Raw genomic sequence first — 27,179 nt, 5'->3', positions numbered from 1 at the left:
CTATGTTACGGGGTTATGCCCCTATTCTGATTCTTCTGTGTTGTGGCACCAGCGTCGGGAGGGTGGCCACGTTTTGTCTGCCGAGTCCCTTGGCAGGGGTCGGATTTGATATGACATATGTTTCTGTACACACTCCGCATGTTTTGAAAATATGTATTTGATACTTTGGATTTTCTACTCACTTTTTCTGTACGTTCTGTACCAATTATGATTTTGTTTCTGTAATTCAGGCTTTACATATTCAGTACATATTTCGTACTGACCCCCTTTCTTCGGGGGCTGCATTTTCATGCCGCGCAGGTACATACGACAGGTTCGCTGATCCGCCCGCTTAGGATCTTATTCTGCTATTCTGAGGCGCTCTCTTATCCGGAGCCTATATTTTTGGTACAGTCTCCTGCTATTGTATAAATGTACGTCACTCAGGGGTACGACGGGGCCCTGTCCCGTCATATGATTCTGTCGGTCTGTTTAGAGGTCTGTGGACATGTTTGTGGGTTGGGGTCTTTCTGTACAAATGCGTGTATATGTTGTGTTTGGGCGATCTCATTCGCCGCGGCGGCCGGTCCGCATATGTTTAAATGTTGCTTCGTTGGCCCTGTGTGGTCTTTTGTTGGTATTTTCTGTGCGCAGGGTTATTTTGGATAGCCTGTAAAACAAAGGAAACTCTGCCGAAATTTTTCTGGAAATTATCTAACTTTGAAATATAGCCTTGTCGGCTTCCGCTATATACTTGAATGCGTTTGATAAAATTTGAGATAGCATTTGATAGATGTGTTCGGGTGCTCAGATCGGGCACTAGTCACGGCCTATGGGGTTGGGTCGTGACAAAAGTGGTATCAAAGCGGTTTGGTTCTCGGAATGTCTACAGACCGTGTTTCGTAGAGTCTTGTTTATCGGTGTGTTGTGCACCGCATCTATAAACAGGAGGCTGCAGGACATTTAGGGTGTTTCCTTCCTTTGAATCTTAGATCGTGCGATAGAGTTATGCTATTAGGATGATTCTGTTCTGATCCGTTGTTGCTTTTCTTTCAGTGATGCCTCCGAAAAAGGCGACGGCCGCCCAGAAGAAAAAGGGCGTGGTAGGAGAGACCAGTCGGGCTCAGAAGGGTACTCGGACCCTTGCTCAGATGATGCGTGATATTGCGTCCCAGCCAGCAGACTCTACTACGTCTTCATCATCAGAGGAGTCTGGAGCACTAGTCGCTGCCACTAGGGGTCGGGGGGCGACTACACCATTAGCTCCAGAGGCTCCAACGGCCGCGCCTCCAGTTCCCCAGCCAGGGGCAGATGATGGTACCCTGCGAGAGGCAGTTCAGCTATTGACTCGACTGGTAGCGGGGCAGGCTCGCAGACGCGGGCGGAGGGATGATGATGATGACAGGCGTGACAGCCTGAGGGTTCGAGAGTTCCTATTATGTGGCCCCCCAGAGTTTTTTGGGTCTAAGCCCGACGAGGACCCCCATGACTTTATTCGGGGGATGCGGCGCTCACTAGACTTGGTCAGGGCTTCAGAGACTGAGTCTGTTGAGTTGGCCTCGCACAGACTACGGGATGTTGCTGTTCACTGGTATGAGTCCTGGGAGCTATCCAGGGGTGAGGATGCTGCCCCAGCTACTTGGGACGAGTTCGTGGCTGCGTTTACCCGCCACTTTTTGCCCCCAGAGTTACGGCGGGCGCAGGTTGATCGATTTTTGCATCTGCAGCAGAGGGGTCGGAGCGTTCGTGAGTATAATTTGGAGTTTGATTCTCTGGCCCGGTATGCACCTGCCATAGTAGCAGACATGGCCGATCGGATGCACAGATACGTGATGGGGTTAGACCGTTATTTGATTGATGGCTGTATGGCGGTGGCATTGCAGACAGATATGGATATCGCCCGACTACAGGCCTATGCTCTGGGTATGGAGGACCGACACAGGGACGATTATTCCAGCAGAGATCGGGACAGGATTTCCTCGAATCAGACATTCTATCGATCGCATTCGTTCTGAATTCAATCGAATCATTAAAACTAAAGGTACTGTTCACATTGAAGCGTATAACATGCACCATGTTTTCATCGATTTTGATTTGGATGAAGACCATAGGAATGTTTATGGTCGGGAAGAAATTCCTGTTTGTGTATACAAATGAGACTTCAAAAGTGGACCATCGATTTTAAACCCAACAAAGAAACTTCTCTTGCCATAATGTGGATTACCCTGCCAGAATTGTCATGGCACTACTTTGAATGGGATGCCTTGAGAAGAATTGTCGATCCCATAGGTGCTCTCATTATCACTGATAAGGCCACATTATCAAAGACCTGACCCACCACTGCTAAGGTGAAGGTAGAAATTGACTTGACTAGGCCTTTTCATCATGAAGTTATGATCAAAACAAATGATTCCACTGGCAAGGAAGTGATCATTCCTCAGAGAATCGAATATGAAACTATCCTTGAATATTGTAACCATTGCAAAATCCAAGGTCATTGTGAGAACAAACGTAGAATCCTTCACCCTAAAGTAAGGAAGAATATCAAAAAGCTAATCACAGTTGTGAATTCTGGAAATTGGGAGGACAAGGGTAATAACAAAGACCCGACCTCCCTCAATGCGATGCAAGTTGATGATAATTTTGATGCTCTTATCATCAACACTGTCAACTCTCATACCAATAATATGAAAAATGGAAAATATAAAGGTGATCAATGGTGGACTACAATAGGAAAAGACAAAGGCAAGCACAAGCAAAGAACAAATTCTCTAGTTTCTCAACTGGCTGGTACAACTAGTATTCAAATCAGCAACAAATTTGAAACTCAACTGGGGGAAAATGAGAATCAAGAAGAGAAGGAAGACAATAAAACAACCATGGATACAGAGATAAGAATTGAGAAGCAAACTCAACAGACACATGAAATGCCAATGAGGAACAATGTTGAGAGCTAAGAAGGTCAGAACCAAGAAACACTCACTGAGTTTTCAGAACCAAGAAACGCTCACTGAGTTTACTCTTGAGAACCAAAAAATGGAGCTACTAGTTTAGGAAAAGAACTCACTCTTAATGACAAAACCTTAACTTTCAGGAGGAGTACAAGAACAAAGAAAAACTCTTCATTTGTGAAATCTAAACCACCTTATGAAAGAAAAGTGTCAAGGAAAAAACTTTCTCTAACAAGCGAGTCTAGCAGTAAGGGTGGAGATACATCACTTGAGCTAGTTTCTCTTCAACAGGTTCTAGTTCTGGGAACCAAAACTGATAATTCTTTTCAGATGACTTGTATTTCAGAGTTGTATGACCAGTTTGATAACAATCTCATGGTACAGAATCATGGAACTGAGAATGAGAATCCTAAAGAAAACAAACCAGAGGACTCTATTCTTGGAATTGTGAACAAATTGCCAGAAACACTACCTGATCTTGGGGTGGGTGAGGTCTATAATGAAACAAATGATATTGAATTTGTAGATGCTCAGTCTCAAGAAGAAGGAGGGGGCAAGGATGAATATGCTCACTTTGAATCTGAGTCCGAGGAAGATGTAGAAGAAACTCAAACCTCTACTGAAGCTAATTCCCTTGGATATTGAAATTCAAAAGATGTAAGAGGGTCAACAAAAGGTGTATGTACCTACGATTCCTACCCAACAGGTGATTGCTGAACTGAAATTTAGCCATACTAAAACAGTGATCAAAGATCAAACAGGAAGGAGTCGGGTGATCAATTCCAACCACAACGGATCTTCAAGCAAAGGTCTTAACCCCTCAATTTCCAAATGATTTACACATTATCCTGGAATATTAGGAGTGTTAAATCATTCAGTGCTTTTGAGAGACAAAAGACTCTAAGAAATCAAAGCAACATATCTTCCATCTCTCTTCAAGAACCTATTGTCAAAGTTGAACACATGGATAAGTATATGAGACTTTTAGGCATGCAAGGTTGTCATGCCAATATCAACAACAAAATTTGGATCTTTTGGTCCAATGATTACATCATTGATATTATTAGTGATACTTATCAACAAGTTACTTGCAAAATCACATATATTAACACATGCCAAGAATATCATGTGACCACTATATATGCTAAGTGCAGAACTCTCCTAAGGAAAGACTTATGGAGTGATTTAGAGAACCTAGCCAACGATATGACTAGTCCATGGGCAATTGTAGGGGATTTTATTGTGATCACTGATGCTACAGAGAAAGAACGTGGAACCATGTACGACCAGCTTGGTCGTTATAGTCTTTCCGGCACTTTTGACCTTTCCCTGAGCTCACATTTGACCAGAAGGGATCGTTGACATGTTTTTCGAAGTGTTTAGATTTGATTCGGGCGCCTCTTTGTGAAATTTGGGCTTAAAGCGAAAAAGAGTTGATTTAAGGTTCACGACCTTTTTCGAAAATTTATCGATTTCGAGAGATCCGGATGGTCTTTTAGAACTTGTATGTATATCTGGTTCGGTTCCCAATGCACTCGGGTGCATTTTGGGACTTGGGTTGGGAAGTTGAAATTGAGGTATCGGGGGTTGACTCGGTCAATGAAACCTCCGTTGGGAATTCCGAGGCCACGAGTGCGTTCGAAGCGTGTTTTTATGTGTGTCTGTGTATGTGGTTTGTGAGCATATGGCCTCGGGTATTAGTTGGGATTTCGGATTGAGATTAAGATTATTTTTGGGAAAAATCTGTGCTGGTGTCCGCCCTAGCAGCACCATTACAGCCATAGCCGTATCGCCATAGCGGTGGTACTGGCCGCTGTGGCGGCCCAATGCTTTGTGGCTCAGCTGTCTCGGTGGTCTGAGTGGACGTCGGGGCGGTACCGCCGTAGCGGTCCCGCTGCCGCCATATCGGTATTGGGCATGTTATATTTAATAAATGTGTATTAAAAGCCCTTAGTCTCTCATTTATTACTATTCTGAAAATTGAGCTCATGGGAACAATTTTAGAGGATTCTTGGTGGTAAGTCCTTCTAATCTCTTTGCTATTCCATTACCCCTAATCATCTTAGAATCTTTTTCATCTTGTTAGTTCATTAAGTGATGAAGATTAAAACTGAGTTTAATGAATATTCTATCTAGGCTTCTAAATCATGATTTGTTGGTTGGGTTAGCTTCATTAAGCATTGAATTAATGATTAGAATCCTTTATTTATTAACTTCTTCCTAATTAGAGGCTAATTTGTGGATTTAGAAGTTAGGGTTTATACCCAAATTTAGGGGTTTTACCTAGACTCCGAATTGGAGTAAATTGTTGATTATTCTAGCTTGCCATTGATGGGAATTGATCACCTAGAGGTTTAATTTCATGTTAGGACCTTTAGATTCCTAATTTCGCCCTTCATGTTCACAAACCCTATACCATAGGTTGGGGATTTGGGTCTTGATAGAAGTAAGGTTAGTTTTGACGTTCTTCTTGATTCTAATTCCATGATTCGAATATGCTTAGAATTTATTGATCTCGAGGCTTAGTAGAAAGGAAAAACTAAGGAGTGATTGTTAGTGTTATTGCTGTTCGGCTTTCCAGGTAGGTTATGGCTTACCCTATGGTGAGACTTCATTTAGCGAAGCATATATTTGGACGATATTGTCGGAGAAAGCATGTAAACCTTCGGGTATGAAGCTGGGTTGGATATTGTCTTAGGTTGGGCCCTGTTGTGTGATGGGGGCTAGCAACCCCGTTGTGTTGTGACTTGATTTCTTCTATTGTTGTTGTCTTGATGCCACGTAGTGATAGCAATATTAGCGACTATTGATACATCTTGATCATAATATTGTAGTATCTTACTTGTTGACATTTGATACGAGGATAGTGTTCTATATGAATTGTGTAGTCTGTCATGATATTAGTGGCGCACCCATACTTGGTACTTGTGCTATTGATTTGATCATTGATGTTGACTCATACATTGCACGCATTCTCATCCTTCGTGATATATTGTTGATACATTGATGATACTTGAGGAAATACTGTGATGAGCTGGGCTCAGTTGGATGAGAGTGACGTGAGGTCCGATATTCGAAGGTTGTTTCGGAATCATGGTTGTGTGGTAGCGATATCCAGGTTGTCGTCAGACCGTGAGGTACATGGACTCCGCGAGTCCCCTATGGATTGTGCTAGGAAAAGATCCGGAGTCTCGTTACCATTAGGCAAAGATCTGAAACGAGTGCTACATAGACTTCGCGGGTCCCCCGTGGATTGTGCTACTGAGAGGTCGATACTTCCTTCTGGAGTACATGTGTATACAACATTGCATTGGATTGCACTATGGCTTATATTGTGATGATCTGGTGATTTACTTGTGTTATTTCGATTCGGATTGGACACATTGAGACTTGGCACACTTGGGTTTAGATGCTACTACCTAGGTGATGACGTGTATTTGGTTCTGACTTGTGTTTGACTTATACTTGATGATTTATCTTCTTATCTTACCTTATTATCTGGATTATGTTAGCTGTACTTAGTTAGCCTATGATACCTATCAGTACTGTGGTTTTCTATTGTCCTACATTGGCTGCATTCTTTTATGAATGCAGAATTTCAGGTTGGATCTACTTCTGTTTCTCGTAACTGATAATCACTCCGAGAGTTGCATAGATTCTACAGGGTGAGTACGAGATGTTCACTGCCTTGAAGATTGTTCCTTACTTATGTCTTATTTTCTATTCTGAGAAATATTCAGACTTGATGTATTATTGATATTCCAGACTTGTATATTTCTAGCTAGATGCTCTTGTATGGATTAGACCAGACTCTGGGATGTTATGCCTTATTTCTGCACTGTTTCTATATTATTATCGTCATACTTATGCGATTTATTCTCTTCCGCTTATTGATTTATTTATTTACGTTTCTACTATCGTTGGGTTGAGGGTTCTCTTACCGAGGTAGAAAAGGTAAGTGCTCGCACGACTTAGCTAAATTGGGTCGTGACAAACCAGCTACAGGATTGAAAAATCCTTTGATTTCATCAACTACCTAAATGAATGTGGCCTTCAAGATGCTGGTTACATAGGAAATGTTTTTACCTGGTGCAACAACAGGGATCATCCTAACATTATCTGGCAGAGACTAGACAGAATGGTTTATAATGCTAAATGGTATACCATGTTTGACTACACAACAGTTTCTCACTTAGCTAGAGCTTGTTCTGATCATGTAACTCTCCTAATCAACTTCAAGAAGAGCAGTGAAGAACATGCCAAGTACTTCAAATTTCTCAATTGCTGGACAAAACATGAGGACTTCAATAGAGTTGTTAGAAGCTGCTGGGAGGAGAACTTTCAAGGCAACCTAATGTGGAATTTACAATAAAAACTTAAGAAAGTTGCTGTTAGACTCAGTATATGGTCTAGAGATGCTTTTGGAGACATTTACTCTGAAGCTCATAGACTTGAAAAGGAAATTATTGATCAGGAGGCCAATATGATTGAAAATAATTCAGGTATTGCTAGAACCATGCTAAACAAGTCCAAGGCTTAGTATGTTCAGTACCTTAACTATGAGGACTCAATGCTCAGACAGAAAGCTAGAGTCAAATGGTTCACAGAAGGAACTCTAATACTTCCTTCTTTCATAGTGTCATTAAAGAAAGAAGGAGAAAGCTTAATATCAATAGAATTCAAAATGAGCATTATCAATGGGTGGAAGGGACTAAAGAAGTCTCAGAGGCTGCTGTAAGTTATTTTAAGGATTTATTTAGCCAAGAGCTTGAGTATACTGATTACTCTGAGCTAAACAATATTAATGCCATTGTGACTGATATTGATAACAATGAACTAGTAGCTTTTCCCACCGAGGAAGAAATCAAAGAATGTGTGGGGAACATGGATCCTAATAACTCTCTAGGCCCTGATGGATTCACTGCTCACTTCTTCCAGTTAGCTTGGAGTATTGTAGGGGTTGATATCACCAAGGCTATTAATCCCTTCTTTCGTGGTGCTAATTTACCAAGATTCGCATTATAATACTCCCGAAAGTGTCTTCTCCTCAGAGTTTTTCAGACATTAGGCCAATTAGCCTTTGTAATATCACTAGTAAAATTCTTGCTAAGATTCTCAATGCAAAGCCTAGTAAGATCCTTTCTAAAATTATTAGTGACAACCAAAGTGGCTTTTTGAAAAGGAGATCCATCACAGAGAATATCCTTCTAGCTCAAGAGATCATCAATGACATCAACAAAGACAATTACAAGGGCAATATTGCTCTGAAACTAGATATGGCAAAGGCTTATGATAGAGTTTCTTGGCCATACCTCTATATTCTTATGAGAAGAATGGGTTTACGTGAAATGTGGATAGATGTGATTCACAGATATATCTCAAGCAATTGGTATTCTCTTCTAATCAATGGTACAAGACAGGCTTTCTTTAAATCAGAAAGAGGACTACGACAGGGAGATCCTATTTCCCCTTCACTATTTCTTTTCTGTGCTGAATTTCTCTTTAAAAAACTCAATGAATTGGGTAATAATATTAACTTTAATGGCTTTTACATGAGTAAACATGGTCGTTCTATCAACCACCTTGCCTTTGCTGATGATATAATTCTCCTTTTCTAGTGGATGCAGGTACTCTTTATCTTTGATGTTGCAAGCTCTTTCAGTCTATGAGAACATATCTGGACAACAAATTAACAAAAATGAATCTTGCTTGATTATGGCTCCTAACTCTCAAAAAGAGGATATCTCTAGGATCACCAGAATAACAGAGATGAATCATCAACCTTTCCCTATCAAATACCTCGGATGTCCTCTTTATTTGGGGAGAAAGAAGATTGTTTATTTCTCTAAGATGGTGGAAAAAATGATCAAAAGGATATCTGGTTGGCATACCAAGCATCTTTCCAGTGGTGGGAGAGCAGTACTCATTAAACATGTTTTAATGGAACTCCACACTCATATGCTAGCAGTCATTCATCCTCCAAAAGGGGTCCTTAACCAGATTGACAAAATGATTGCTAGATTTTTCTGGAGTGGTTCTTATGAGAAAAGAAGGTATCATTGGGATTCTTCGGATAGACTTAGTCTTCCTTATGAAGGGGGGGGGGGGGTGGGGGGGGGGGGGTGCTAACTTCAGGAAGATACACGATGTATGTGATTCCTTTACTGCTAAGCAATGGTGGAATCTTAGGACTGGGAACTCTCTTTGGAGAAATTTTGTATGGCAAAATATTTTCATAGAGTTCATCCTTTGATCAAACGTTGGTATTCAGGACAATCTCAATCTTGGAATGCCATGAGCCACATTAGGGATAATATTGATCATCTCATTCTTTGGAAAATTGGTAGGGGTGATGTTGCATTTTGGTATGACAACTGAACCAATATTGGTCCCTTATATAAGTTTCTACCGGAAGGGATCAAACGAGGTCAAGTAAAAATCTCAAATATGATTATAAATGGGCAGTGACATTTAGGACTTTGGGACAAAATTCTACCTGATGAAGTATACGAATGTATCCTGAATAACAACTCCATTTTGAATCCCGATATCCCCGATAAGCCTATCTGGAAAGCTAATCAACAAGGCTCTTTTTCTGTTGCATCTGCCTGGAACATCCTTAGAAAGAAAGGGCATAAAAACTGGATTGATACCATGACATGGCAAAAACATCTTCCTTTTAAGATGCGTTTCATGGTCTGGAGGGCTTTGAGAGATAAAATTCCTACAGATGCTAGAATATCTCAAATGAACATTGCAAATCCTTTTAGATGTATATGTTGTAAAAACCCGGATACTGAGAATGTTAATCATCCTTTTTATGCAGGAGACTATGCATTTCAATTGTGGAAACATATAGGGGGGCCCTTTGGTATCAATGTTGAACATAGCTCCTAAAGGCAGATTCTCATAAATTGGTGGAAGCTCAAGGCCCCAAATCCAAACATAAATATTCTTGTGAAATGTATTCCCATTGCTACTTCTTGGGAAATATGGAGGACAAGATGTGCTGCAAAATATGGTAATGAACCTATAAACTTTAACAAATTTGTTTGTCTCATATCCTTCTCCGTTTTTGCAGGTAATAAAAAATCAATTCAACAACTTTCAAGGAAACCATAGCTGGAACAAAGTGATATACCTCAATTCTTGCAACATTAACTTCAAGAAAACCTTCACTATGAGCTGGCTCAAACCCCCAGTGAACTTTGTCAAATTGAATTCGGAAGGTAGCTACAAAGAAGAAAGGTGTGGAGGTGGTGGAGTCATTAGAAATCACCAAGGCCACCTCGTTCATGCCTATACAGTGAAAGCAGGTGTAGGAACCAACAACTTAGCAGAAGCACTAGCCCTCCTACATGGAATTAGATGGTGCATAGCTACTGAGCATAAGCAAATTTACGCTGAAAATGATTCAAAAATCCTTGTTGATGTTGTTAATGGTACTACAAAGCCTCCATGGAGCATTTGGGATGAAGTGGAAGAGCTAAGAAGATACAAGAACCAAGTTAATTTTATTCTTAAGCATTGCTTTAGGTAAGCAAATCAAGTTGCGGACAAACTTGCTTCCTTAAGCCATAATTTTGAGCAGCCTCAGGACTTCAATGCTTTCACAGAACTGCCCAGTACAGTGAGGGGCCTCATGACAGTTGACAGATGGACTCTACCTTCCATTCGCAAGACTAACAAAAGAAAGGCAGATATCACCTTTGAGCCGCCTTAAAGAATGATTTTTGCACTTAACTTAGAAATAGGAGTACGATCAACGGGAGGTCTCCCACCTCTTTGATATACAGTTACCCAGCCTATAAAGCTACTAACATAGATGATTTTTGTGTTTCGCACATTTACCTCATCTCTCTTTTGTATCAAGAATAGGCATGCCTATTCTTCTTTTTAAGGGAGCAAGTAATATAGATCAACTCCCTCAAAGCTCTTGTATTGGCATTTGGAAGATGAATAAAATGCGCAGTTTTTTTTTTTTTTTAAATAAAAGTTTCAGCACTTTTATCCAAACACGTAATTGCTTATTTATTAAAAGCTTCAGCACTTAAAAATGCTTATCATCTACTTTAAATCAGCTAAGCCAAACGGGCTCTAAATTTACTTCTTTACTTTCATTTAAAGAAAGGCATCCTTTAAGGTATCTTAGTTGTGTGCTTAAATTTAGAATGACTTAATAAAAATCATTGTGCAGATTTTTTTAGTTTAATCTAAAAGATCATGCCAGGGAAACATTCTTTTTACTGATTGTGATCCATGTGGTTTTGAGAATTTATCCGATTCTGTTCCTTCACTCCTAATAGAATAAGACATTTTAGAAAATCATGTCTTTAGTTTAGGTATCATGAAAAGTTACGGTACCAGTCATGGCTTTGAATAAGAAATAATATGTCGAATTGTTTTTGAGTATAATAGAACCACACGTTACATTCTCTAGTCAATATCCTTCTTCGTGCTTGGCAAACGAGTTTGGACCCCAAAATATCATTCTTGGCAGCACGTTTGTACGTATTCATTATTCTGTGAGAGATCTTGAGTTCTTGTTTTTTTCACACATTGTACGTGGTTATTTCACACATTTTCAAGTTTTCTTTCGCATATAATTGAGATTTAAATTTATTCCTCTAATTCTTCTTCTCTTCCTTCACTTTGTGATGCATGAACTTACCCGAGACGGGTCGTACCCTGCATTATGTATTGGGCCTTCATATCATCTCATTGAGTCAGCCCAACAACAGTAGCAGCAGCAGTCCAGAGGCGGAAATGGGCCCTGAGTCCATGTGTTTCATTTTTTCTACTTCATTTACACTATGTTAATTATCGGGCAATTTGCAGGGTTGCCTTTCACTGGGGGTGATCTTTAATTTTTGTCTCTCAAATTGGTGGTCTTTAACTTTTGCTCTTGAGACCCAAATTCTGCCTTAGTTTTGCAAATTCTGTCCATGGCCTTAAGGCAGAATTTGCATGGTCAGATTTGCAAAATTCTGTCTTAAGACAGAAATTCTGCCTTGCTCTCTCTCTCTCTCTCTCTCTCTCTATATATATATATATATATATATATATATATATATATTTACTGAGCTAGGGTTTGAACCCACAACCTCGGAGTATTAGGCCAAGGGCAAAACCTAAAGACCACTAATTTGAAGGACAAAAATTAAAGACCACCCCAAATGAAGGGTAATCCGCTGAAAAAAAAAAGTTAATTATCTGTTAATTTGTGATGTTGTATGACTAACCTTTTACCTTTGTTTTACTTTTTCTTAACTCAGATTAATCTCAAAGTAGAGTATGATTGATTAACGTTTCCAGTAAATGATTTAGGATCAAAACGAGCTAAATCTTTCCAAAAATGCTCAGGTCATGTTTCAATCTTAAATATTTTTTGGAATAAGGGCTAAAACCCTTAAACAAATAATTTTCAATAGTATTCATATAAGTAATACTTGCCACGTTTTTTTCAAGGCTAAAATGGGATTTGCAGAAAATGAACATCTTTTGTCTAAAAGTTGCATTTTGCCAAGTTTAAATGGCCCAGAATGTTCTTTTAGAAATCCAGCACAGAACAATTTTCCAAGAATGTTTGAATGAATTTCAAATCAAAAACATTTTCAAACCTATTTCAGATATATAAGGACCAAACTTATTTCAAAATTCAGAACTTGTTAAAATAGCTTTAAAAATCTCTTTATCTTTCGAGTTACAAACAAGTGAATTCATTAACGGATTAAGAAGTTGGATTATGTATATAATTCAAGATCTCAATAAGCCGTACACATTTGAAGAGATTAATTCCTTCACAATTAGCCGAATTATGAGTTGAATCACTTGTTGCGTTAATGACGTAATTAAAGTGCTAAAAATGATTTTCAAAATTCAAATAAACCATTAACTCAATTTTCAAACAAGTTATACACTTTAGCCATAAAATGTTAAATCCGTAGGTCAACCGCATAGTGCGGATCCCTTTTGAGGTGCCTAGCACCTTCCTCGGGGATTACTAGAACCCTTACCCGTTCTTTGATATTAGAAAAGGTTTTCATAAATACCTTAAAAACGGTTTCCTAATTTTCAAACAATTAATTAGGTGGAGACTTTGTTTTTTCATGACAACAGCCAAGTTATGAGAAGCTTTTATGATTGAGTACAAAAGCAGACCGTAACAATTATGTCCTAAACTCACACTTTCATTCCCACTCAAAGAAAATTTCTTTCTTCCATTTCTTTATCCTTCTAAAACTAGGGTTACAATTTTTGTGTATCTTCTACCTTTTTATTTTCTTACTGTTTTTTACTAGTGAAGTGATGACAGATCCAATTTGGGATATGGCAATTTTAATCGACGAAATCGAAGTAACTGCGGCAAATTGTGGATCGATTAATGTGAGAATTATTTGCAACTAGGGCTAGGATGATGAAAGAACTTCGTAGGTTGAGAGGGCTGCCTAATGGAGTACCAGATGAGGCTCCACAACGATGGCCAAGCCCTAACTAGGATTTGTAGTGTTTTTTGTTTGTTTTGGATGTTATTAACAAATTTTCAGTTATAATTATTGTAGGCGTATTTTGGATTTTTTTTTTTCTTGTTTCATCATCACTACTTTTCTGCATTTTATGTTTTTTTTTTTTTTTTTCAAAAGCCTAAGTGAAAAGTCACGGGTAAGAATAATGATGGTTATGTGAAAGAGACTTCTTTGAGTCATTCATATACCAAATAGTCACTATTGAGTGATTTCAAACAGAAAATTATGGGACATCAACTAAAGAAAAAGAACTGGCTACTCTTTTTACCTTGGACATGTACTAATGAACTCAGCACCTTCTAGGAAGGGTCTTAATCACTGTACAAACAAAAAGTTGGACTCTTTTAACAGGGAAAGCTATTAAGCATTTCTAGTATACTCTTCCACTTGAGGTGTCTCTGTCCCATAATATGCAGCTGCAATATGATCTCTTTGACTCTTGCCACTTGATTAAACCTTCGACTGTTTCTTTCAAATCCAGACATGGTATATCACCGCAGCAAAGATGAATCCAGAATCATGGTCTTAACTCTTGCGCTATGTATTATAAAAGATAACCATTGCACCTCTGAGTCCCAGTCATCAACCTGTCTATTTATGCCCATCCAAGTAAGTAGTGTCATCCAAATAAGAGCAATTGAAGAACAGATGTGAATGAGATTCCACAGCATTTGATTGACAGAGGACAGACTCTGTGGCCACCTGAATGCTCTATCTGCGGAGTCTTTCAACTGTTGGGAGCATGTTATGCAGTGCTAGCCGCAACACAAAGTGATGTCTAGGCAGTAGGCCTTTAGTCAGGATCAATTTCTTCCATGGGGCTTTGGATATTGTGGAAGTAGTGAATTCTAAGCCCTCTTAATACTGAATTTACCTTGGATAGTAAATCTATCCAGTACTATGGATATATCTTCATTCTCATTTAACCACCTTCTAGCATCAAGAATCTTGCTCACCAACCAGCTAGCTTGTTTACGAGAGCTAACAGTAGCTAAGTCCCTTCCTTCTATGTAGAAATTATGTATCCATTTCACCCATAATGTCTCCTTCTCCTAAGCGACAGTCCATAGAAGTTTACAAATTGCTGCTTTGTTTCACAGGAAGAAGTTCAGCAGATTGTCCACCAGTAGATTTGGGCTGACATAGAGTATCCCAGGCTACCAGGGCTCCCTTGAACACTCATTGCTTCCGGTCCACATGAAATTTCTACAAACACTGGTTATCCACTTATCCTAGAGAGTATCTTCATAGGCAATAAGAAGACTTGGGTCCAATATGTCTGGATTTCTAACAATACACTTTTGATCAACTGAAGTCTGCCACCTTAAGATAGGAATTTTGATGTCCGGCATTTTATTCTAGCAATAATTCTATCCACTAGGGTAAGCACTGACTGACATTGAGCTTTCTAGAATACAGGGGGTACTCCTAGATATTTAAAAGGCATTTCTCCCGGGGCAAAATGTATCTCAGCAAGTAGTTGATCCCTAGATTCATTTGATACACCTGATACATACAAGGAACTCTTACCATATTTGCTTCCAAGCTTGATACCTCAGAGAAGTGTTCAAATCTATTCAACATCAGCTTAATAGATTTGTCAGCTCTACAACACATGAGAAGGTCATCAAAAGCAGATCTGCACCAATTTGATCTTGGCACATTGTGGATGATACTTGAAGGCAGACACATGCATAAGTTGCTTCAATGATCTGTTTAAATATTCCATAGCCAAGACAAAGAGGTAAGGAGACATAGGATCTCCTTGCCTTAACCTTTCTTGGCTTCGAATCTGGCAGTTAGGCCCCCATTGATCGATTTTATTTCATTCCAACATGATGTCCATATACACTTGAGGATCTTCTTGCGCAGTTTGCCAACTGTAAACGAGATGCCGAGACTCTTGCATCAGTTTTTACCCCTGCCACCTTCATGGCAGTATATAGTCATCAAGAGCCTCCAAGTAGAAGCACTGACACATATCCGGCTGTTAATAGCATCATTCCAGCCTTACCTCTTAGAGTTGAGCCTTGCGAACAAGACTTCCTACCTGATAAGAATGTCAAACATATAGCACACAATGCTGAAATTGTCAACTGATTAAGACAACTAGTTGTCACTTCTTAGCAACTCAACATTTCTGTTGAAGATATATAAAATACAACCCTAGCTTAGGCACATTTCTTATCCTTTTCGATTATCAAAATTTCTCGAGACATGCAGACACTTCAAGAGCTACATCAAATTGTGTTAATTACATCTTTTTGTCCACAAAGCTGAAAGACTAAGTAGGAAGGGTAGACAAAACTTGTCAAACTCGTGTGGAAGTGATGTCTCTCATGAGTCCAATTAATGCAATTAAGGGATGGTAATAATATTAACACTTATTATTCTTACTGCTATGTATAAATAAAGCTGAAAAAATACAAGTCTTACCTTAATATAGGATTTGAAGGATCTTGCTCTTATCCACTATGAGGCGAACATCCATAAGAGACCAAACAATGTCTTTCCGATCAGTGTGTCATTTGTTTGGAAAAACAAAGTTATTTCTATGAGCAGGGAGATTGATTTGGTCAAGTAGTTGGCTGTGAGTAGAATTCATCTCCGTTGCTATTAATGCTAAAGCATTCATAGTTTTCCATTTCACTATTTATTAACGATAGACATTGATAAACATTGTCTACTAGCGGGAATGATTTATCATCTGCCAAGAAAGTTTGAGTCCGCTTGTCTACTTCAATCCAACTACATCCAGGTTTCTTCCTCAATCCCAGCTTCTTCATCTTCAGTCTCAACTTGCGTACCTCATTCCATTTGTTCTGCGAAGCATATATTTTTGCCAAAACAATGTAAGTAGACGGATCATCTTCGTCTTTTTGAGTAAGCATCTTTGCGATTTCTTCACCAATATCTAGTTCCCCATGCAAATGGCATGCAGAAGCTAATGCAGTTAATAACTCAACATCCTCCCTGATGTGCGCGTTGCTCTGCAGAATTGCATAGGCTTCACGCAATCTTCCCGCACGTCCAAGAAGGTCAATTAGACATGAGTACTCTTCAGCTGATGGTTGGATGCCACAGTCGCTGACCATTAAATTAAAATAACGGTAACCTTCATCCACTAATCCAGCATGAGCACATGCAGAAATTACTGCAAGGAATGCAACTCTGTCCGGTTTTACATTAGAATACAGCATTTCATTAAAGAGTTTTAACGCTTCAAAAGCTTGGCCTTGAGATCCATATGCGGAGATCATTGTAGTCCATGATACCAGATCTCTCTCAGGCAACTCATCAAAGACTTCAAAAGCTTCACTTACCGCACCACATTTAGCATACATATCAAGCAGCGACCCCGTAACAATTTCATTGGATTCCAACCTATTATCAACAATACACTTGTGGATCTCCTTGCCCTGTTCTAAGGCTGCCAACTGTGAACAAGATACCAAGGCACTAGTCAAAGTGATTGCATCAGGCTTTATCCCTGCCAACTTCATGTCATTATAAACGTCAAGAGCCTCCAAGTAGTAACCAGCTGACACATATCCAGAGATCATTACATTCCAGGCTTCCACATTCTTCTTTGTGATCTTACTAAAGACATTTTGGGCATTCTCCACTCTGCCACATTTGAAATATAAGTCAACAAGTGAAGCGTTAAGAAAGACATCAGATCCTATATTATTTCGAATTATATATGCATGAAGAAACTTCCCATGCTGCAATTGAGCAGATTTAGAGCACGCCATTAATAAGGTGCTTAAAGTCACGGAAGAGGGTTTCATGTTTTCTTCGTTCATCCTTCGTAAAAGCTCAATGCATGATTTGCTATCACCTCTCAAACTATACCCAGATATCATGGAATTCCAAGAAACCAAACTCTTACCAGGGATTTGCTCAAAAATCCGTTTAGCCTTCTCTAAGAAGCCACATTTCCCATACATGTCCACAAGAGCAGAACTTACAAAACCATCCAACAGAAACTTATTATTCACTAATTCCTGATGAATTCTCTCCCCACTTTCCACATCCAAAAGCCTCGAACACGACGAGATTGCTGCTGTATAGGTAACCGAATTAGGCATATATCTCAAATCCTTCATCTTCTCAAAAAATTCAAGAGCTTTTTCAAATTGCCCACTTTGATAGTAGCACGAAATCACAGTATTCCAACACACAACATCTCTCTCAGGCATTTCATCAAATAGATGTATAGCTGACCCGAAAAAGTCGCATTTCGCATACATCCCAATCACTGAACTTGTCACAACAACATCTGATAAAATCCCAGTTTTAATCAAATGAGCATGTATCATTTGACCACATTGGACATTTCCTAAACCACTACAAGCCTTAAGAACACTAGGGAAAGTGTAACTATCAGGTTTAAGATATGGGAATTGTAACAACTTGTCAAAGAGTTGAAGAGCTTCATTGAACATATGGTTCTTAGTATAAGCAGCCATTAGACCATTCCATAAAGTGATATCAAGAGGGTTCTCAAGATTTTGAAAGACTAGCTTAGTGGAATGGAAATCATGGCAAGAGATGTATAGGTTAATTAGATTCTTGGATAAAATAATGTTGCTTTGTAAGCCTAGAGTGACAATCTTTTGGTGCAACAGTTTGGCTTGTTTCAGTGATGTTGAAATACTAAGGGATGATTTCAAGAGGGACAAAATTTTGATGGAATCCATAACACCTTAGTCTCATCAGCAGTCACGTACAAGATTTGTTTGAGCTTTTTTTTTTTTTTTTTTTTTTTTCAGTTCGACATTAACTAATTTGTGCAGTGAAGTTCAAAAGTAAGACAGTAATTTAATATCTTGAAAATAATTTGTTTTTTTTTTTTGTCTATGATGATTGATGATGATAAAATTTGGTGAAAGTAAATTTTCCCCTTCAATTTGATTTTAAAATTAAACACTTTCCCCAACGTTGAATAATATTTTGTCCTTTGTTATTTTGAATCTTTTATTTTTAATTTTTTATATATATACAGTTAGACCTCCCTATAACGCATCCGCATAGAACAACACCTTTTCTATAACAGCCAATTTTTTTCGGAACCGAATTCTTATGTTATATTTTACTTTTTTATAACAGCATTTCACCTATAACAGCAGCGACCAACTTTATAACAGTACGCTCTTTGTAAAATTAACTCCTATATAACAACTATCTTCTTTTTTTGATAATATAATAATTAACCATCTTTATAAAAATAGAATATCAATGATTACCAATAATAAGGGTAGAGATTTTGACCAAATATTTGATCATTTAATACACCATTACAATAGAAAATATATTATATATGTATATTTTCATTATTAAACGATTTTCCTTCGTTATACAAAATGTGATTAAGCTTAGAATTTGACAATTAAAAATCAAAAGTAGATTTTATGCATCTTTTTTGCCTATAACAGCGAAATATTATTTAAATATCAATGTTGTTATAGGTGTATAACAGCAATTCTCTATGACAGCTAAAAAAATTTGGACCCAACAATGCTGTTATAGAGAAGTGTGACTATATATTCTTATATTAGGTGTGATATTTATTTTTCTGGAAGGGTCAAATATGCCCCCTAACATGTTCGAAATGACTTAAATTTGTCTTTCTTCCACCTATTGGATTTCAATTGCTTTTAACAATAATTTTAGGTTAAAATTGTTCATACTTCCACCTATTAGACCCCAATAGCCCTTTATAGTTAAAATGCCCCTCCTTTGACGAAATAATGAGATGACATATGTGAGGCTTTAGCTTAAATAGTTGGTATTGATTTATTGGTCTACATGAATATTATGAATCTATTATAAAATAAAAACGTTGTAATAAAATAAAGGAGCAATAAAAGCAGAGAGAGAGAGAAAGAGGGAAAGGAGCAAGTGTAGTATAGTCATTCTTTCTATTTTTTGGTGTGTATATTTCCATCAATTATACATGGCTATATATAAAGCCTTAAACTTGCAAAGGCAAGCTTGCTACAGTAGTAATATTGCAAAAGCAAGCTTGCTACAGTAGTAGTGGTGGCCCACATGGTCATCCACTTAATTTATTCATAACATTCCCCCTTGGATGTCCATGTAAAAGATAAAATTCTAGTGAAGACAAATATACAAGTTATTCCTAATACGCATTGCTTGCTACCTCATTAAAAACCTTACCAGGAAAACCCAGTGGGACAAAAACCTTGGTTAAGGAAAAAAGAGTGAAGCGCGTATCTTACTCCCCTTGATAAGAGCATCATTTTGTATCTCGGTGAGGGCATATTTCAATCATGCGGATCAATTTCTGAATGTTAATGTTGGCAACCCCTTAGTAAATAAATCCGCCAAATTATCACTTTGATCAAATTTGTTTAGCAACAATTTCACCATTCTGTTGAAGATCATGTGTGAAAAAGAATTTTGGTGAAATGTGTTTGTTCTGTCTCCATCAGCCTTATCTTTCAATATTGTTGGAATCTTTATCTTCAAGGAGAGACCACGGTTCCTTCCTAAATGTGTTGAGTTATTGATATCAACCATGTGCATTCTCGGCTTGCATTAGAGCCACTAGTATCTTTGAGGGACTTGCCCAAGTAACAATTATTAATTGCCTTATAGAATAGCACAATATGGAAGCCACCCACATGCAATTGAGTAATTGTCTGAGATCGTACAACTTCATGCAGAAAATATCCTGCATTTGTATAGACAACAAGACCTTGACAATATTTGTTAGAATAAACAAAATTCATATCAATATTTGATTTCCTTCACATATAAATGTGTAGGAGTTATATTTTGCCTGCACATTAATAGAATATGTTATCCATAATCACAGTATTAGCAAGATATATAAGTGCACCTATTGCACTAAAGAAAATTCCGTCATTTTCATGAGGTCTAAATGGATCTTTATTTATACAAGTGAGTTCACAACCATTGGGGTATTCAATGGAATTACCTTTTTTATGTGTAACTTGACTGATAGACTGTTATATCCCGTATTTTTGAACCTCGGAGCATCTGCTGGGGTGGGGCCCACATACCGAGATTTTTTTTGGAACATCTGAAAAGTCATATGAATCACATATGTAAAGTTAAACACAACTCATGAAGTACCTTTGGACCAAATCAAAGTGGAAACCCTCCAAACGAATATTTTTAAGAAAACGTTTTCGGGTGACCTGACTTTGGGGGGCAAAAACTGTATTGTAAGTTTGGAATTTCGAAAATACCTTGAAATAGAAGTTGTAGATAATTGAATTAGCTTTCCATCCATAGGTCGTGGGTTCCGAGGTGACGTCGGTACAAGGAGATATGAACGTTTTAAGGTCGAAAGGTCAGTGGGCTAGGCCCAACTCGGGACCAACCGAGTTGGCCCAAAAAAATGAAAAACAATTCAGGCCCAAGTGAGGAGCCATTCGGCCATGGTCCATAAAAAGGATCCAAGCCCATGGAATTAAGTCATGTGGTCAATGAATAAAAGACCACTTAATCATCCAAATTCCATAGAACTTTCAAGAGAAAGAATAGGAGGAAAAACAAGAGAAAAACAAGAACAAAAAGTGGGCATTTCGGGTTTGGCCATAGAAAAATCACCCCTCAAAATCTTGCCTCTAAAATTATTTTCTTGTTGAATTCCTACTAAATTAAGTGTCCTCTACAACTTGGTGTAATTGTTTTGGAAGAAGGAGCACTTATTTCTTCAAGTTGACAACTTGTTCAAGTGAAGAAGTTTGTAGAAAAAGGTAAGAATCAATTCCTTTTTCTTATGTTATGAAGGTTTGTTTATGTTGTGGTATGTGGAAATGAGTAGAAATTATGGAAATAAGGAAGTTTGCAAAGTGGGTATGTATATATATATGTAGCCATGGGTGTATATATGTTGTATACATATATGAGTTGAATTTTATGTTGCATTCTAGTTGTGGTTATGATGGAAATTATATTGGGAATGAAAGTTGAATGAATTTTGGTTGAAGTTGGAATGTAGATGATTATGTCACTTTAGAATAATTTTGTGATATTATGGAAATGAAGTTGTTAAGATGTGAATTATGATTATGGTTGATGAATTTGGAAGTTGGAAACTTGTTATGAAGTTGTATGCCAAAGATTTGATGTTTTGCATAAGTTATGATTTTGGCGGAAGATTGTATATCATGTATATCGAGTGTATATCTTAAGGAAAACGATATGAAATGTTTCTAAAACTATATGGTGATGATCATGATGGTTGTTGAATATGAAATTATTGATCTTAGTTGAAAGTTGGGTTGAATTGAAGATTATGTCAACTTGTGAGAAAAATGACTAGTTGAAGGATATTTGTGTTTTTAATGTTCATTGTTGATATTGTTGTTGTCGTTTGGGTTGTTGTTGATGATTTATAGCCGAGTTGAATTCTCGGGGTGTCATATGTATAGGGGAAGTGCTGCCGAAATTTCGGTAGCCAAATATGCTTAAAGTTGAAATAATGGCATTAATAATTCACAATTGGTAAACTTGACCAATTGCAGTTTTTCGACGAAACGGGAAGTGAGTTTGGAAAGGCTTAAGGAGCGCGAAAGGTATGTAAAGCAACCCCAATTCTTCCCTTGGCTTGCCCCTAGTGTGTTAGGGTCGGATCCGGGCCTCGAAGGACCTCTTGGCCCTCGGAATCCGCAAGACAAAATTTCAGTTTTTCCTTCAGTAGAATTGAACCATTTTGATACGCTTTTTCTGAAATTATGCAATTTTGCTCTAAATTATTCAGAAAGTCATAGAATGGTTGTATAACCTTTTTAGGTGATACTATATGCTTAGAGGGCACAATTTGAGCCTGCCGCCTTGTTTGTCCCAAGGCGGGCCCGCTATTTACAGTTTTGCCCCTAATGTGTTAAAGCTTCCTTTTTAAGCGATTTTTGAAAGAAATGTTTTAATTACCCTACTAATCGCTTAACGAATATTATTTTAAATATTCTGTTAAATATTATAAATTATTTTGACACTCGGAATGACTTCGGGAAAGTTATACTTCTGTAATTTATTATGATATCCGAAATGCATTTATTATGATTCCGTCCGACCCCATTGGATTTGTTTGTATTTGATACGCTTCATCGAGTCTTTGAAAACATTTATTATATTTTTAAATTGCATTAGTCTCTCACTACTCTATTCGTGGATGTCCCAATGTTTCCCACACTGAGCCCGGGCCAGGATATGTTGTCAAGCGTAATTCTCTGCATTGTTCGCCGCGTCCCGATGTGAGGGGGCAGGTATACGCGTACATGGGTCTGTGGAGTATGATGTGCCATGTCCGCCTATTCTGATCTGATCTGTATGGCCATTTTGATATGACATTATATGATACGGGGCCACGCCCCTTTTTCTGATTCCTCTGTATAGTGGCACCAGCGTCGGGAGGGTGGCCACATTCTGTCTGCCGAGTCCCGTGTCAGGGACCGGATATGATATGATATGACATATGTTTCTGTACGCATTCTGTTTGTTTTGGAAATATGCATTTGACACTCTGGATTCTGTACTCATTTTCTGTAACCATTATGATTTGACTTCTGTGATTCCGCTTTACATATTCAGTACATATTTCGTACTGACCCCCTTTCTTCGGGGGCTGCGTTTTCATGCCGCGCAGGTACTGACGACAGGTTCGCTGATCCACACGTTTAGGATCCTATTTCTGCTATTTGGGGCGCTCTCTTCTACAGAGCCCATCTTTTGGTACAGTCTGTCACTGCTATCTGGATATGTACTTTGTTCAGGGTATGACGGGGCCCTGTCCCGTCTTATGATTATGATATGTTCTGTAGAGGTCTGTGGATACATCTGTGTGGGTTCTGTACATATGTTTGGGATATTCTGTTCTGTGATGGCCTTATCGGCCTATGTGTGCCAAGTCTGCTTTTCTGCTAAATTCTGTAGCGACCACTAATATTATTATTATATTATTATTCTGTTAATATGCTAATTTGGGGTATCGGGTACGTATAGGTGCCCAGCTCGGGCACTGGTCGCGGCCCACGGGGTTGGGTCGTGACATAGACAAATATTCTATTTGTCAAATGATTGATTTGTAGTCCAAAAAGAAGTTGTCTTTTCAAAGTCATTCATCTTAAATCCTTCAGTAGAAAATATGCTGCTTTTGGAAACCCTTAAGAATTTCAATAATATCCCAGTCATACACAATAATCATAACAACTTTAGATCCACACCTCTTTATAGAAACACAAGGCAATTACACCACATGCGTGCTGATTTATTTTTCAATCCTTATAAGGACTTACGAAACTTTATCGAACCAGTTTCCTGAGAACCATTTTATGCTTCATGCACTTTGAATCCTTCAGGAATTTTCATAAAGATTTTGTTGTCTAGCTAGGTATATTAATAGTGACAACAATTCATTATATGCATATCGAGTTTTCATGTATTGTCAGACTAATAAGATTTCTGAAAGTGATTGCATCCACCACAGGAGAATATGTCTCCATATAATCAATGCCAGGCCTTTGCGAAAAGAAAACTTTAATGTCATAAGTCGTGATTTATATCTAACGACTTTATTTTCTTCATCTCATTTCCGCATTATATCTAATGTAACCCACTGGCTTTCCACTTTCAGGTGTTTGGACTACAAGTCCACAAGCTTCACATTTTTATTTTTATTTTTATGTGAAGTCACTAATATTCGATTGCACCTTTGATTTTGGTCAATCATATCTTCATCTGTATCATGACAGATTTAAACTTCAAGAATATTATCATAATATTGAGCGCTATATCATATATGTCGTCGACGATCTTTTGGATCAGTTCCATAGACATAATTTATCGAGATCTCTTTATATTCATAAATTTCAGGGACCTGAACTTTTTTCAAGGTTTGATGAAGTGTTATGTCTTGAACCTCTTCTAGAGCACTTGCCTCCTTATTATGACCATCATAATAATTTGCTCCTCTCCTTTCAAGGATTTTTATCTTTGGAACCGATCGATCTACCACGCTTCAGGCGTGCCGTAGACTCTGTCCTTTAGGGACTTTAATTCTAAATGAAGCATTTGTAGCTGGCATATAAAATTCTTTTGGGTCAGTTAAATGCGTTTTGACATTTGACCTAAATTATCCTTTTGAATGAGGATTATGCTAATGATAATTTATTCCACATAATATATTTTCCAACTACTTATCATTTCTCCCCCTAATGCTAGTAAGACTAACATATATCCCCAACCTTCTTTGGGGATCCATCTTTGTGCGTTGTGGTGGTGAAATTGAATTTATTACCGTACATTCAAATGTTTCTAGATGGATATTATTTGGTTCCTGACCCTGAACCAATCGTGATGGGGGATTTATTATTACTTATTTGGCTTGATGCATACAAGCGCTGCTACATGCTAAATAGCATATCCCGTACCAAATTGGGAGTTTTATTCTCATACTCAATGGTTCAGCTATCATTGGAGTCATACAGTTTCTACTAAACCAACTATGGATATAAACCAGCATTATTAACATAATTGTATTTGCTTGGAACCATGCTCTTAATTTATCAATTTGAGCAAACTACCTTGCAAAAATCAAATGGCAAGTAGATACCAAACGCACATGTGACCAAATCATAGATGCATTTATTAAAATCATATAATTGTAAATGGTCCACATGGCAGGTGACTGAGCTCATGTATATATATCACCTTTTATACGTTCCAAATCTATGGGGATCCTGATCCCAACCTTAGCTGGTCTAATAATAGATTTATGATCATAAGCAGCACAAGAGAATTTCTTGAAGAATCTTTTATTTCTTCTATATAGAACCACGTGAATTCTCAATTATTTTTGCATTATATTTAAACCGGGATGGTAAACCGGTCATGCCAACTGATGTTTATTTCAACAAACTTCTAGTTTACTATTGTATGTGGTTCCGTCATCATACTCATATTATGTGCAGTACAAACAGGACGGAAGCAGGGTATTTCACATTTATATTTCTTACCCGCTGTGACTGTAGTAATGCGAAGATATTAAATCTTTCATTTATAGTCTCATTATGAATGCCCACTTTGGCGAATACCTTTGAAGCTCAATAAGTTTCTTTGAGACTTACTACAGTATAATGCTTTCTTGATAATCATTTTAATTCCTCCAATATAGTAATAAATTAGCTCTTCCGGAGATGCCAATTAATTGTGTACTACCACACATTTCATAACATCATCCGTATGATGAACATCCCTTTAAAAGAGAAAATTATATCATTTGGGTCATGATCAAAAATTATTTTAGGCAAGAACCGTTTCTTGCTTTAACCTTTTCCCTAATCATCATAGGCAAGGTGATCAATGACCACTTATATCACAATATCGATTTCTCTCAAGCCTCCCCATGAGGTGAGTTGTGGTATAGTATAACCATACATAAGCATGTATTTATGCATATATATATATTATCATATCTTGCCACATTCACTTTAAAGAATGGGCCAGCAATCACGGTGCTTATCACAAGTTATATTTTTTTTAAGGAATGAACTATAATCCTTTGTATGTGCTTCATAAATGTTCATTATAAGTTTTTTGTCATGCCTTGAAATTTATTATATTTATATGATCCACCTCAACATCATTTTGAAAGGTCAAGTACATCTCTACTTTGTATTCCTTTATTTTGATGGAGGATTTATAAAATCTATTAAATTAGGTCGCACAACAACTACATGATCAATGACCTTTCATATCACATTGATGATAAAAATTATCTTCACCTTTTGAAGGACCATTTTGAGAACCCATAATGTTCTTCCCTTTTATAATTATCATAACGATGACTATTATTATTTTGTCCTTTATCACGCCCACGTTCATTCATATAGCCACAACAAATATTTTGTCATCTTTCAGACTTATCATATACTGCTATCACATTCACTTCAGGGAATTGAGCAAAGTCAGTGGGACGGGCTTCACAATTTTATCAAGAGCATATTAATTTGCTCAGTCATCATCATATCATCAATATCGCGCACTGGGACTTAAACTCAATGTCTTATTTATATAAAGGCGTTTTAAGCCATAATACGATGGGACTTGAACCCAACTTTTTATATTATCATTATAGTGCACCGAGACTCAAACTCGATGTCTTACTCTCTTGGTGCAATGGGACTTGACTCCACTGTCTTACCCTAAACCAATAGCATAATAGGCCAAAGTGCACTGAGACTCACTCTCGAGTCTTTAAATAAAGTACCACTTTATGCTTTTACGCATAACCAAATTAAGTTTTACCAAGACATGAAATATACCAATTCTTGACGTCGAACATTTCTTGTAACCTGTATTACAGTTCAAAGTGGATCATAAAATCATGTCATAATATCTCTCGAATTTTTCATATTGCTCTTCGGGAGCAATTTTGTGACATGATATAAATAATATTTTTCATATACATATCTTCAATTGTAGGCACAACAGACTTATGAAAATATTACCACTTCTGGTGAGCATAATTAACTTTAGTAATAACTAGGCTTAGAAAATACTACCACGTACAGTGGTCATATATTTTCTTCTGCAAACTCTATGGGAGTTTACTTGTATCTTTTATGGAAAAAATACACTCTATATGTATACATAGTAAAACGATGAAGAGTGCAGAGAAAGCCATCTTGCATGTATAAAGCTACAATCCTCATAAAGAAGTGTG

At 37.7% G+C, this 27,179-nt stretch overlaps 1 protein-coding gene across 1 annotated transcript; it reads right to left on the bottom strand.

The window, feature by feature from the left end:
* Positions 1-13,004: 13,004 nt before the first annotated feature.
* Positions 13,005-18,617, bottom strand: LOC132623224 (pentatricopeptide repeat-containing protein At5g27110-like). Its single transcript, XM_060337957.1, has 2 exons — positions 15,893-18,617; positions 13,005-15,506 (listed from the first exon to the last, which is right to left on the bottom strand). The coding sequence occupies exon 1, from the start codon at positions 18,157-18,159 to the stop codon at positions 16,033-16,035; it is 2,127 nt and encodes a 708-aa protein (XP_060193940.1). The 5' UTR covers positions 18,160-18,617; the 3' UTR covers positions 13,005-15,506; positions 15,893-16,032.
* Between the last annotated feature and the right edge of the window lie 8,562 nt (positions 18,618-27,179).

This window comes from Lycium barbarum, chromosome 12 (assembly GCF_019175385.1).
Source record: "Lycium barbarum isolate Lr01 chromosome 12, ASM1917538v2, whole genome shotgun sequence".
Classification (NCBI taxonomy): Eukaryota; Viridiplantae; Streptophyta; class Magnoliopsida; order Solanales; family Solanaceae; genus Lycium; species Lycium barbarum.
Note: the sequence above shows the minus strand (reverse complement) of the source record. Positions and strands in the feature narration are given on the sequence as shown.

What these genes read in the sequence shown, in the direction of transcription:
- LOC132623224 (XM_060337957.1), bottom strand. Translation starts at nt 18,159, where the DNA reads ATGGATTCCATCAAAATTTTGTCCCTCTTGAAATCATCCCTTAGTATT.